Here is a 12,961-nt window from a genome sequence, read left to right on the forward strand (position 1 = left end):
ATGTTGGATTCTGTCACACCAGTAGTTCCTAGCATGTCTGAAATTGAGGTTGGATCGCATTTGAGCTTGTTGAAAATTGTCTCAATGCCTCTAGAAATAATTTCAAGTGTCTTTAGGGAATTTTCATATTTTCGTTGGTACAGATCAGTCTTGCTGTTGGTCTCGTTAATCTTGTCTTGAATTTCTGAGAGAACCTTCTTTCGTTGAGATTCTGAATTGACACCTTCTCCTTTAAACTTCTTAATTTCTTCCTCCATTTCTGAAATATTCTCCTCAAGCTTTTCAATCTCACTGTTCAACTCATTGACGTAAGTGAAGAGAGAAAAGTTCTGATCTTCTGACTGAGAGAAGTGATCAATGAGCTCATCAATGGATTTACCAGTTGCTTCCTCAATTTTGGCAAAACGATCCTCGAGCTGCTTTCTCTTTTCGTTGGCATCTGTCGTGCGAGATTTGTTTCCTGCGGAGGACCAGTTCGTGGAACGAAGAAGTTTCTTTCGGTCCATCTCGGCCGATTCTTGAATTTCTTTTTCACGTCTTTCCAACTCTCGTTGTTGCAGTTTTTCAGTCACTTTCTCTGCCTCTTTCAACAATCGATCGAGTTGCTCACGCTCTTCTTCAATCTTTTCAAGCTCTGCTTGGTGTTGCCGCTTGACATTTTTTTGCTCTTCGAGTGCTTGACCTCTTTCTTCATAGGCAGCGTTCGACAACTCAATTATTTTAGCCATTTCTTTCTTCTTGTCTTGCAACTCTTTTTCCATCTTCTTGTATATTGTATCAAACACAACTCTTTCCTTTCTCAAATTTTCTATTTGATCTCTCAAAACCTTGTTAGATGTAAGTGCCTCGTTGAATTTTACAAGCGCTTTATCGAGTCTATTCTCCAAAACTTTGATTTGCTTCTCGACAAGTCTATTACTTTCTTTAGAAACATTGACTCCTGACCTCTCAATTCTGGCTTCTTCTATTCGGTTGGAAATATCTTTAAAGTGTTCCTCCAAATTTTCGACCTTTCTCTTCTCCTCTTGAATTTTCAAAGTAATATTATAAATAATATCATTTAATTTGTTAATTTTCTTTCCGATTGCCACACTCTCACTGGTATTGATATGTCTCGTCAAATTTGCAATAGTTTCTCGGAGAAGATCATTATCTTTCTTGATCTTGTCAATCATGAACCGTTGTTTGGTGAGAGCACCGTCCGACGTATCTTTCAACTTGGTCGATGCCATTTGGTTCTTCTTTTGATGCTTTTTCAGTGAATCATTCATGGTGTCTTCATCTTGAGTGTCTCCCATACCCGGATTGGGTGTAGGGCTGTTGTCCGATGTGCTAGAAAGAGGCATTCTTTTTGTGGGGATTTTTTTATAATGTCGTAAATTTTTTTGGCGCTCGTTTCAAAGCCCGTTCGTTGAAGATGACATCCCTTGACACTTGGAAATGCATGTATGAGCAAACAACAAAAACCTATTACCTTCAAAACAACATTTGCGCCTCATTGTAAGATTCGCTTCTTATCAAATGTATATAGTCTTCCACAGCATACCAACAATATCTTGAAAAGACCTCTTCAAGAATTGGATAATTTATTGAACCAAAACAGTGTGTGATGAAAAGGCCCCTAGCGCTTAGATGTGGCACACCTTCATTCACATACCTAGGTAGTGAATCGATCACATCCTTTTCAGTAAATTTTGCAAGATCCATCTCACAATGGGCTGCCTTATTCGCATGCTCAAATCGTCTATAAAAATCTGTGCACAAGCATGTTCGATTTTATCTTCATCGTCTCCTTCGAATCGAATGAGAGCATCAACAACAGTTTCAAGATCGCTGCCATACAGTGTAACGCCAACAATTTGTTCTGCAACGAGACCAATTCCACCACTTGTTTTTGGTGTGGTTAGCAATTTGTGAATATCATGACTTGACCATGCACTACAATCACTCTTGTTGAGCGTCATTCCTTGAACACTTAGGAACCCAACCTCTCTTTGCAATCTTGACTCTTGTTTCGAAGTATTGATGTCTGTACTACAAGACAAATCTCTTTCTGAAAGGGATTTAGAAGGCGATAAAGCAACCTTGCTAGGAGTGGTATTCACAGGAGTTTTTTGAAGTTGACCAGCTAACAATGGTGAAGACGAAGGAAGCATCATACGATTTGAATTCTGAGAGAGCATTGCAATTGGGCTCACGCTGGATTGATTCCATGACTCGTTCATCATCAATGGCTACTCTTTTCTGGCCGTGTTTGTGAGCGAGGTTGAGAGCGTTGCGAGGAATTGCTGCCCTTCTGAGCGCCTCCGCTCTTGTTAGGAGTATTAAAAACTCCCGACGATGATGTAGAAGGCGGTTTCAATAAATCCTTAGATTTCTTAGGGGTGCTCACATTAGGGGATAACAGTGAAACGTTTTTAAAGGGAGAGGACTTGGCAAAAACTTTCTTCTTTTCTTCTTGAACCAAATTTTCATATTCTTTCTCGAACATATCTGACACTGTTTTGGAGCTAAATTGAATGGCATAAATACTCTGATCATCTACAAGTATTCCATCCCTGAAAATATGGAACAATTCTTTTTCTTCGATCACAGGAAGGCCTTCACTAGAGAGGGGAATTTTGAACAAACAATTGCCTTCCTGGTCAATGAACGAAAGAACGTTCGAGAAGCTTAATGTCAATTCTCCTGAAGTAATGAACTTCCATGATGTCTCATCATCGGATTTCGAGGCAAGATAAAGCACTACATCTTTAGCGTTACATTTCGTTTCTGAATGTTCTTGTTCTTCAGCCATTCTCCTCAATGAAATGTCGATCGAGTCCTTTTCCTTAAGTTTTTGTTTGGCAAATGAAAAATCTGAATATTGAAGCTTGGCTCGTTGAGGATTACGTCCCAAATATGACTGTTTCATTTGTTGTACAAGTTGTTTCTTCATTGGAGATTCCACATTGTTGAACAAGCGATTACCTAGTTGAGCGGCAAAAAATTTTCTGCCCTCTGATAAGTGCATATGCTCCAGTAGGCCTTCAATCTTTTGACGGGCAGTTTTGTACACTTCACACAATGGGGATTCACTATACTTTGCAAGAGCAATTCTACCTAGACACTCCAAGAATTCTACAAACGTCATTAAACGGCCCTCCTTGGAAACGTGTTCTGAAATCTGTTCGTTCTGAGAAGTTTTACAGCACGAGGTAAACATGCTTGCCAGTTGAATCTTGGAAAAGAATTGAGGGAATATTTCAAAGTCAGAACAAAACATGAAAAACTCGTCGACATTCAGAGTATGAAGTCCCTTGTTATAATGAACCCATTGTAATGTTTCCTTGTGAGATCTCTTCTTCTGAGTATAGTACATGAAGATTTTGTAGAGATGATCTTGTTGAACACTCCATAATGAAGTGACCGAGGGGTCAGACAATTCTGATGGAGTTGGATCCTGAATGAGCTTTCCAGAATTTGGTAGCACATGCTCGAAAAGCAGTTTTCTTAACAGGACTTTAACATCTTCATCATGTTTGGCCATATCAGAGATGTTGTTAATTTGAATTTTTGAATACTTTCTAATTGCCATAAAAGCCAAAGCATTTAAAAAGTCGTCAAAGTTCATCTTAAATGTTGGAGAATATTTTGTGGACTCTTCATAAATGAGAAATACAGCATTCGTGTTGAATACTTTGTCTACAATTTTGCAATCTTTGGCCAATTTCAAAAATTGATTGCTTGTCATTTCGTTCACGTCCATAAATGTATGCGTGATATTGTTACAGTAATAACTGAATATTTCCAACAAGTCCTGCTCATAGCAATAAATGAGCTCAAAATAGGATGGCTTTTGAAAGGTGCTTTCATTGTTCCAACTTTCTTGTATTGAGGCGTTGAATGAAAAATTTTGAGTAGCCTTCAATTTCCTAGATAAATGTTTGAGGTCGAGCATGGAAGTACTGACGTTGGTGCTTGGTTTTCGATCTTCTACACCATGAATGGAGTTTGTACATGCAACCACGTACATATTTCTAGAAGCACATATGACCTTTTTGATTGGTTCAGGTGTTTCACATAATAGTGAGGAACTTTCCTTGGTTTCATGATTATACTTGTAAAGGGTATTGTGGGTACCCAAAACAAGCTCTCCGTCTGAGTTCACGGACATGGCGTAAAGCTTTTCAGTGCTCTCGATAACAGTTCTCATATCACTGTAGTTGGCAAACAATTGTCTGATACGAAAATTGCCAAAATCGTTCACATATAATACGTTATCTTTGGCAATAATGTCAGTTGGAGAGTTGAGAAGCGTATTTTGAACTTTTCCATCCAAAAAACCTGGCGATTTTGGAGTTCCTGCAGCGTTGGAAGCAAATCCATTATTAATGCGAACAATTCGATGATTTCCTGTATCTGCAACAAATACGTTTTCTCCAACGACACACACGGCGGTGGGGGTGTCGAACATGACATCACTCACTCTTCCAATAGAGCATCCGCGGTGTCCAGTTCCAGCAAATGTGGTCATTCTTCTTCCATCCAATGATATCATTTTAATTTTGTGCTGGTGACTATCACAAACGAGAATGGATCCCTTGTAAATGGCCATTCCTCGTGGAGTTTGAAGTTGGGTTGAGTAGAAGGTTGACACGTTCATTTGCTTCATGTTAACCAGTCGTATTTGATGCTGCTCGGCAACAATGAAAGAGGAATCTCCAATAAACTCGTCCTTTGGAAGCATCATGATGCCTTGTATATCACTAAATCTTGCCTCATTGAGATCACCATTTTGAAATCCGGGCATGCCTGGTTGTCCACAAATGTTAATAATTGGTGGTGCTTGCTCGTCTGTGCAAGTCAATATTGAGGTATATAGTGCAACCATCGTTTCAATAGTAATATTATCATGATAAACGAAAAAAATCGTTAAAAACCCACAGATCAAAAACTTACACAATGGTGAATTGAACGAAATTTCTTCATCATTACTACTCGTGGTTGAGCTGGTATCGGTAACTTGATGGTTGTGATTGTTAGGATTAAGGAGAGGATTGCTGGTAGTATTTTCGGAATCGGCATCAGAGCAGGTACTAAGATTGAGATCTTCACCTACAACAATTATTGGGGGTGGAGAGGTCGGAGGATCGCTGTCGTTGGGTACCTTTCTTCCCGACGACGATGAAGGGGAATGTTTCAATGCTGAGCCACCAGATGATAGCATTTTGTTTTGTTGTTTGGAACTGCTCTGCTTGCTTTGAGGTGTTGCAGGTTTTGGGCTGCTACTGTTTTGAAGATCTTGACGACGGGAATGAGTGAGGTTGCCGTTTTGATTCAAAGCCTTAATGTTGGTTGGTGGTGAGGCGGGCTCCATTTTTTTGGTGTTTTTTCTGAAAAAATAACGGTTAGTTACTTGCCTATATATGTATGAACATGTTGGAATGAGACCGTCGTGTGTTTGAAGAAGATTTTTAAAGTTCTAAATCCTGCTCAATTCTAGATGTGTTTCCAAGTTGGTTTAAATCTTTTGAAAATATTACTAAATATTAATTTGAAAAAATTAATAAAAATTCAAAATACACTTTTCAAAAAATGTCATCATCGGAAACACAAACAACCACCACGGAAAACACTTCAACCACACAAGCTAGCACATCATCCACCTCGGAAACCACCACTCCCAATCCACCCATCAATGTAGATCCTCTCGCAAATTTACCAGAATTTCTCAAGAAAGGTACCATTGGATTTATCTTAAAACCTGGCTCCTCGCTTCATCCGAATTTTATCAAAGTTCTATGGACTTCCATTGTGGCACTTTTGGTGTGTCTCGTATTCATGTATTATGTGCCATCCATTGCTAAATATCATGTCGCTATTTTGTTTTTAATTACAATGGCTTTGAGTATAACATTATTCATGTACGTACGAGTTGTTTGTTTGATAGAAAATCGATAATTGTCGTTGCATATTCAATGATTGAATTTTTACATTGTTGTTATTCAATGAAATATTCAATTTCTTGATTGGTGCGGACCGATGATGGTGTAAATAATAATATTTTTTTCTCATTCCTCATCAACGCTCATCAAATGTTGGCATTTGACATTTACAGTGTCATACCAATGCTTAGACAAATGCATGAAGAAGACAAACAAGCTCTACGTAAAAAACTTCTTCTAAGAAAGAAGAGAAAATTATTAGAAGAACAAGAAAAACGTCTTCAGGAACAGCGGCAACAAGAAGAGCAACCCTCAACAACCATTGAAGAAGAAGGTTCGTCATCATCGGCCAATACAAGCACTACTACCCCCACTACAAGTACTCGAGCAAGTAATGCCACTCAAGAAGATGAGAATTTGAATGAAAAGCTCAAGAAAGACTAATCTCTCTGTATTTGAGTGGCTTTCAGGGTTATAAAGCGAGAAATAAATAGAAGAAAAAAAAATCAACCCGAGAGAGCGACTCCTTACAAAGCGTTTTCATCAAGCCTTACTTGAGATCCCGAGACTACAAGCCTTATTCAAAACGTTAGAATCAATCATTATTTGCAATCGCCAATCTATCATTGAAGCAAGTAACCCAAGAATGTATAATCATTACTCAATGCAACATTTCGGGTCTATGAAAAGAAACCTAAGAAACAACCTTCAAAATCAGGTATCATGACAAACAAGCACAGCATGAAATTTGAGCTCGGAGATGAATTAATTAGCGCAAGTAAAACAGATACTACTAATCGCCAAGATCACAGCTTGGTACGTGCAGTACTACCTTTGCAACATTCAAACCACCCAGAGGAAAGATTCTCAACTCCAATACAAGCTGAACGAAACTCTGAGACAACCCTTCTCGACGAAATCTTAATCCAAGCGCCACCTACATACAACGCATCGTCAAAGCTCAAGGACAGCTCCAAGAACTCATCATTGGCTAAGGACCATCATAATCAAGACCAAACATTTACAGAGAAGAAGAAGACAGTATTGAGAGAGTTATGGGCCACTTTGAGATCACTGAAGTCCAACTACGATGAGACTAAGCATGCTCACTTGTTTCAACGAGCCTCAGAAACTTCCAACTTTTTCCGTTTCAGAAGAAGTAGTGACTCGCATGAGCAGCCATCTCCTTCGTATGAGGGTGTTGCAAAGAGATCATCCTGGTTGAAGAGGCGAGCAGGACATGTTGGAGGACGTTCGCTTTCATCATTTCATGCTCACAGTTCGCGAGAATTCTCAGCTCGTGAACCAGACTCCAAGAGGGTGGACGTTGAGTTCAACGATTACTCTCAACTCAGAAGAAGAATCTATTCTCCTGCAAGTAGTTGTATGTTATTTGAAAATGGTCATGATGAATACGAGCCAACTTTCACCAACGAATGGACATCCAAACACACTTTCCAAAAGTTTTATATTCGTTCTACTAACTATAGAGTGGATAATTCTTCTGACATGATGGATTATGAAAGGTGTGGTGAAGATAACGTGCTAGATGATGACACCAATCTCTTTGACTCCTGTAATTCGTACATGTATCAACACGAGGAGTTTCCACCAACAGACACCAAGTTATACGATTCGACCTCTTCTTCAACAGCACTTAATCTCGTTACTGCTGACCAAAACACTGTGGACGATATTTCTATTGATTTGAATAACGACGAGGATGATTTTCATTCTGTGTTTGTTGACATTGGTTCTCCACCATCCTCACCTCAATTTTAACTTTTCCATTTTCTCAGTGGGTTCAATACTCCTAGGCATATATAGTTCTAAGTTTGCTACGACCTATTTCTCTCGTCATGACAGGATCGTTCTAAGGTAATTTCGAACCTAGCTCTGCCGAACTCTCGCTGAAATAAACGGATTGTCACTTTTCACAAACCAAAAAAATGTCGAACAACAATCCCACAACTCAATCACAACCTCCGGGCGATGAAGCAGCCGATTCGAACAAGCCGACATCATCATCATCAGATCACAACCACACTTCCACCTCCACAGCCCCAAATTTTATTCTCCTTTCCGAAGCATGTTCCTCCTCTCTTCAATCCCTCCTCGAACACTATCAAAAACATGATTGGCATGACTTTTCCACAGCAGGTCGAAGTCATGTCGCTCTCACTCTCGCCAAAGAACACATTTTCAAATCGAGTCTTGAAACTTTCAAAAAAGACAATCCACACACATCGAAAGAACCCATCTATAAAACCATTCCCGATTATTTTGGATACGGAGTGAAAGTGGAAATGAAATTAGAGGAAGAATGTCCAACCAATGTTGGCAAACCATATATTATTACAACTGTTCATGAATGTTATTTTAATGGAGAGGGAAGACTCGAGAGTGTGAATAAGAGAATTTTAAATTGATTCGTTTCGCATACGACAAGGTTTCACTCGAACGATTTCAAATCATTTCAACACTTTGTGTCGTGACAAGTCCTATTACGTTGTTGTGTATTGGATTTTCACATACACTTGTTCACATGACACATCGTTGGCCAAATAAGAACTCGCACTAGTTTTTAGTTCAAATACCAAATCCATGCGGTAGACCAATTTAATGTTCATTGTAATAAAATTAAAGAATACAAAAAAAAATGTCGCAAACACCTTCTCCCGTTCCACCCATTCTCTTACATGAATCATTGTTACCGTATCAGCAAAATCATCATGTCATTATCGATACGGATCTTGGATCCGATGATGTTTTTGCCATCACCAATTTGACAGCTGCCACTTTAAAAAATCCAAATATGAAAATTTGTGCAATTAGTTTGGTGAAGGGGATGCAACTTCATTTGGATCGTGGAATTGACTTGATTCAACGCATGCAACAATTTTCTAATTTTTTACCTGCCAATTGTCAATTATTTATGGGATCGAGTGAGAGAATTTCTAATGAAAAGAGTTCTCATTGTTTTTCCGAAGCCAAATGGTTTCAAGATTATGACTTTTATAGAATTCATCGAGATTTGGCAGATTTAATTCAATTACCTAAAGTGAACACTGAACTTGGATTATTGCCAGTCATTCCAGAAAAAGAGTATGAAGATGAAATGATAAAATTATTGGAACAAGCTCCTCATGATTCTTATTACACATGGTTCAGCATTGGTCCATTAACAAATTTGGCAAAGTTATGTAAAAAGAACTCGGAACTTGTGAAGAAAAAGCTGAAAATGGTAATCATTATGGGAGGAGCATTGTTTGTGAAAGAACCTGAAAATGAAAAGAATGGAAGTGAATGGAACTTTTTCTGCGATGGTGAGGCTGCTAAAATTGTGTTGGAGACCTTGTCAGAAAAAATTCTTTTATTTGAACTGTCAGTTGCCAATTTAACAGTCGTGTCGCAAGACAATTTAAAAGTCATGCAAGAAATTATATCAACTCCATACGAGAAGTCATTACCTCCAATTGTTAAAATCCGACATGAATTATTATTGGTCACTCTGGAATCTACTTCGTACGACACTTCGACATCATGTGTCATGTTTTGTCCAGAATTGTTTACTTTTCAACAAGTGGAAATTCAAGCATTTGGACAAGATCCATTAGAAGGAGTCATTCAATTAGTAGCTCAGAATGAGAACAATGATTATTCTAATAATGGTCATGAAGAAAATTGTGAAATTATCAGAACAGAATATAGTTCATCTAAATCCAATAGGATTAAGATATGGTGCGCAACATCCATTCATAAGGAACGATTTTTTGAAATTGTCAAGGAACGTTTATTGGATTTTTCAGAGTACTATTAATCATCGGATTTGTCCAACAGCTAAACAACATGTGACTCAACAAACGTTTCTCCTACCTTTGTTCTGCACATTAAATTATTATTTGATAAAGATTACGCTCAACAATGTTTTTATAGATCAATTTGTGCTTGTCAAATGTCAAATTTGTGTTTTTATCACTTGACAATACAATCACATCTTTACCTTACAATGCTGGAGCACCACTCTCTCAGTAAGATGTAAGTGATAGAGAAAAGATGTTAAGTCACATTTTTTTTGAAATCGTTGTATATCAAGACAAGCCTTATTCTGCCAACCACCTAGTAGAGGTATCTAAAGCCTAAACACAATTTAAAAAAAAACAAACACACTACATTCAAGTACTCTTCGTCAATGACAAAACAGCGCTCATTCTCTTCTTCATCCAAGGCTTCATCAAATCCATCGTCTCTCAACAAACAATCAATCATTAATATGAATCCTCCGCTCTGAAGACTCGGATTCAGCTCTTTTGGATCCATCAACACGTCCATCATCAACCAAAAAGATGAAAGAAGGAGGAGATGTGATGGACGTGTTGATGGATCCAAAAGAGCTGTAGAATATTACAGAATTTCTGCAGTGGATGCTTATGCATACTTGTTTCATTGTGGTGTGACACAATGGCCTCCAGCGAATAATGTAAAACAATTGCATTACGAGGCATATAAGAAGAAATGTGTAAAGAGAGGTATTTGCTCTTCCTGCCATGACAGGAGCGACCTGTGTCTGATTATCAAAGACAAGTGACATCCAAATGCGTAGAACGTTCTCCTGAAGATATGGTTAGAAACTTTCTAGTTTTTGAAAAATTTTCTGTTATTGATTTTACAGGAAAGAATTGCATATTTAGAGCAAAATTCAGTTCAACTCAAGAAAGGAATCACCTCCCTCTCAACTCATCATGCCCACCTGACTCACCAGTTGGTAGGTCCCAAGATTTTCAAAATATATCGTTGTTCGATCTGTGATGAGTGTTTTGAGACTCTTTCAAGTCTCGAAAAACAAGACCTATCACAAAAAGACAGGGAAGTTGTTGACGGAAAAGAGTGAAACAAAGGTATGTCGCACTGTCAATATAATTTATTGAAATCACATAATTGCAATGCTGAATTATTAATCTGACCGTGTGTATGATTAATCTATATTGGAAGAATCACATCTTTACCTTACAATGCTGGAAGCAGCGTATAAATTGAGAATTCAATTCCACATTCGTCATGACCTCTCAAAATTTTAAAGTGACCACCATCAAAACCCCAATTCGTTCCCCAACTATTTGCAACTAACCAATAAGGAATATCATTTTCCACACCCCACTTGGTTCACAATTTCATAAATTTCAATGAATTCCATTTTAAATTGTAAATTATTAAATGTAACTCACGACTCGTTTCGTAACACTTACTCCAATAATTTTCACAGCGTGAATTCCAGAAAAGCTTCCTGTCAAATGTCGATACACTCCACTTTTATAGGTCATGAAATCTTGAAAGACCATATAATCTGCATTCACAGGTCCGTTTTGTAAAATTTCTTGTTGAATGGCTACCATTCGTTCTTCCTTGTTTTCAATAAAAGATCCAACATGATAGACAGATTTTGCAAAATACTTGTCATCTTTCAATAATTTGGAAGAGTTATTGAAACAATACGAAGGACAATGATGTTCTGTATTTCCATTATAGGATAAATAAGGAAGACATGCATCTGACACGACTCCATCTTTGTGAATATAATCAAATACGAGACCAGGAATTCCTCCATCACATCCAAATCTTGTGTGATGTTCAATAATACATCGTTTGAAAAAATAAATTTTCAATAACATGAATTTCATGTAATTCCATGAAATCATTCATGTGGAAAATAGTTCATTGAATTTCAAATTTGAAAAATTCCAAATCATAATTATTAAATTCATCCACATGATTAGTACACTTACGAATACCAAGAACATGAAATTAAATCTTGAGGAGAGAGGACCACGTTCACACTTGAATTTGAAAAGATACAAAATCGGTCGCTCATGACCTCAGTTGAAGCAAAAGCATAACAGGAGCCACAATTTCCTTGATCTCGAATGGGCTGTCAAATGTCAAATTAATTTACACCAAGATAATATGATAATTTCAGCCATTACTACCTTAATGAAACTCTAAAAAAACATACATGAATACAAGAAGGCCATTGTACTCGACTGTCAAATGTCTCTGGAATATTCCTCTCAAGTTGTATCCTTCTCAATTCTTCAACATTATTTCTAAATTCTTCAATTTCCTCCGAATTTCGTTCTGCTCGTTTCAATAATTCATTCACCACTCTCAAATGCTCAAAACCAAATTTTCCAATTTGATCGATCGAAAACAAAGAAAATTTTTCAATCAAATCTTTTCGACTCGACAACATGCCACGATTTTGAATTAATTTTAAATAATTTTGTGGAAATTGTGTGAACCGATTCGGAGCAGCCAACCAAGTTCGACCGAGTCGTCCTGGCGTGTTGAATGGTTGCCGAGTCGAATCGATCGAATTCACTTGATGGATCAGTCGAAGGAAGTAATTTTGCCATTCGGAGATGGTTTCTGGAGTTGTGGATTGAGGAGTGAAATCCAAGCACAATGACAAGGAGGCAATGAAAAGAACGACCACAAAGAATGAGGCAATTGATTTGATCATTTTTTTAATGTCGTGTGTGGACGAAAAAGAGATGAAAATAGGGAGCTACGGGAAGTTCGGAGTTGTACAATCTCCGAAATAAAGTTATTGAACAACGTATGATAGACCTTTACACTCGTATACGAAATAAGAAGATTGGAATGTATATGCATGACCATGATCTCTTTGTCTTTCAAAAGATCGAATCCTTTGACAACATTTGAACGGAACATACTGACGTTTGATGATTTTTCACAAACAAAAAATTATTCTCAACTCTCTCGTTACACACGCTCTCTCTCTCGCCGACATCATCATTACTTGTTGTGTGCGTGAGAGAACATCATCATCCCATTTGCGAATTTTGGTGTGTGTTTAAAAGAGTACACCGACTCGGCTCTCCATCATTATTATTATTTATTCTTTCCCTAATTTATTATTGTTATTATATCCAAAGCGAGTTCTCTAATCATCATTACTCGTTTTTTTCATCATCAATTTCATATTCATCATCATTATATAATTCTACAAAAACAAC

General features: G+C 37.6%; 8 protein-coding genes across 8 annotated transcripts; 4 read left to right on the plus strand and 4 right to left on the minus strand.

Moving 5' to 3' along the window:
* C9374_010975 (uncharacterized protein) lies at positions 1-1,346 on the minus strand (the record flags this gene model as incomplete). The annotated part of the gene is made up of 1 exon (XM_044686578.1): positions 1-1,346. A coding segment is annotated over one exon (1,346 nt), but the record flags the coding sequence as incomplete, so codon positions are not given.
* A 327-nt stretch (positions 1,347-1,673) lies between these two features.
* On the minus strand, positions 1,674-2,159 carry C9374_010976 (uncharacterized protein; the record flags this gene model as incomplete). The annotated part of the gene is made up of 1 exon (XM_044686579.1): positions 1,674-2,159. The coding sequence occupies one exon, from the start codon at positions 2,157-2,159 to the stop codon at positions 1,674-1,676; it is 486 nt and encodes a 161-aa protein (XP_044543313.1).
* Positions 2,160-2,227: 68 nt separating this feature from the next.
* Positions 2,228-5,359, minus strand: C9374_010977 (uncharacterized protein; the record flags this gene model as incomplete). Its single annotated transcript, XM_044686580.1, has 2 exons — positions 2,228-4,836; positions 4,942-5,359. 2 exons carry the CDS (start codon positions 5,357-5,359, stop codon positions 2,228-2,230), a joined length of 3,027 nt encoding a protein of 1,008 aa, XP_044543314.1.
* A 218-nt stretch (positions 5,360-5,577) lies between these two features.
* On the plus strand, positions 5,578-6,371 carry C9374_010978 (uncharacterized protein; the record flags this gene model as incomplete). The annotated part of the gene is made up of 2 exons (XM_044686581.1): positions 5,578-5,906; positions 6,101-6,371. 2 exons carry the CDS (start codon positions 5,578-5,580, stop codon positions 6,369-6,371), a joined length of 600 nt encoding a protein of 199 aa, XP_044543315.1.
* A 279-nt stretch (positions 6,372-6,650) lies between these two features.
* C9374_010979 (uncharacterized protein) lies at positions 6,651-7,709 on the plus strand (the record flags this gene model as incomplete). Its single annotated transcript, XM_044686583.1, has 1 exon — positions 6,651-7,709. One exon carries the CDS (start codon positions 6,651-6,653, stop codon positions 7,707-7,709), a length of 1,059 nt encoding a protein of 352 aa, XP_044543316.1.
* A 167-nt stretch (positions 7,710-7,876) lies between these two features.
* Positions 7,877-8,356, plus strand: C9374_010980 (uncharacterized protein; the record flags this gene model as incomplete). Its single annotated transcript, XM_044686584.1, has 1 exon — positions 7,877-8,356. The coding sequence occupies one exon, from the start codon at positions 7,877-7,879 to the stop codon at positions 8,354-8,356; it is 480 nt and encodes a 159-aa protein (XP_044543317.1).
* Positions 8,357-8,586: 230 nt separating this feature from the next.
* Positions 8,587-9,747, plus strand: C9374_010981 (uncharacterized protein; the record flags this gene model as incomplete). Its single annotated transcript, XM_044686585.1, has 1 exon — positions 8,587-9,747. One exon carries the CDS (start codon positions 8,587-8,589, stop codon positions 9,745-9,747), a length of 1,161 nt encoding a protein of 386 aa, XP_044543318.1.
* A 1,187-nt stretch (positions 9,748-10,934) lies between these two features.
* C9374_010982 (uncharacterized protein) lies at positions 10,935-12,444 on the minus strand (the record flags this gene model as incomplete). The annotated part of the gene is made up of 4 exons (XM_044686586.1): positions 10,935-11,084; positions 11,174-11,543; positions 11,711-11,853; positions 11,938-12,444. 4 exons carry the CDS (start codon positions 12,442-12,444, stop codon positions 10,935-10,937), a joined length of 1,170 nt encoding a protein of 389 aa, XP_044543319.1.
* Between the last annotated feature and the right edge of the window lie 517 nt (positions 12,445-12,961).

The sequence above is a fragment of the Naegleria lovaniensis genome (genome assembly GCF_003324165.1).
Source record: "Naegleria lovaniensis strain ATCC 30569 chromosome Unknown tig047, whole genome shotgun sequence".
Lineage (NCBI taxonomy): Eukaryota > Heterolobosea > Eutetramitea > Acrasida > Naegleriidae > Naegleria > Naegleria lovaniensis.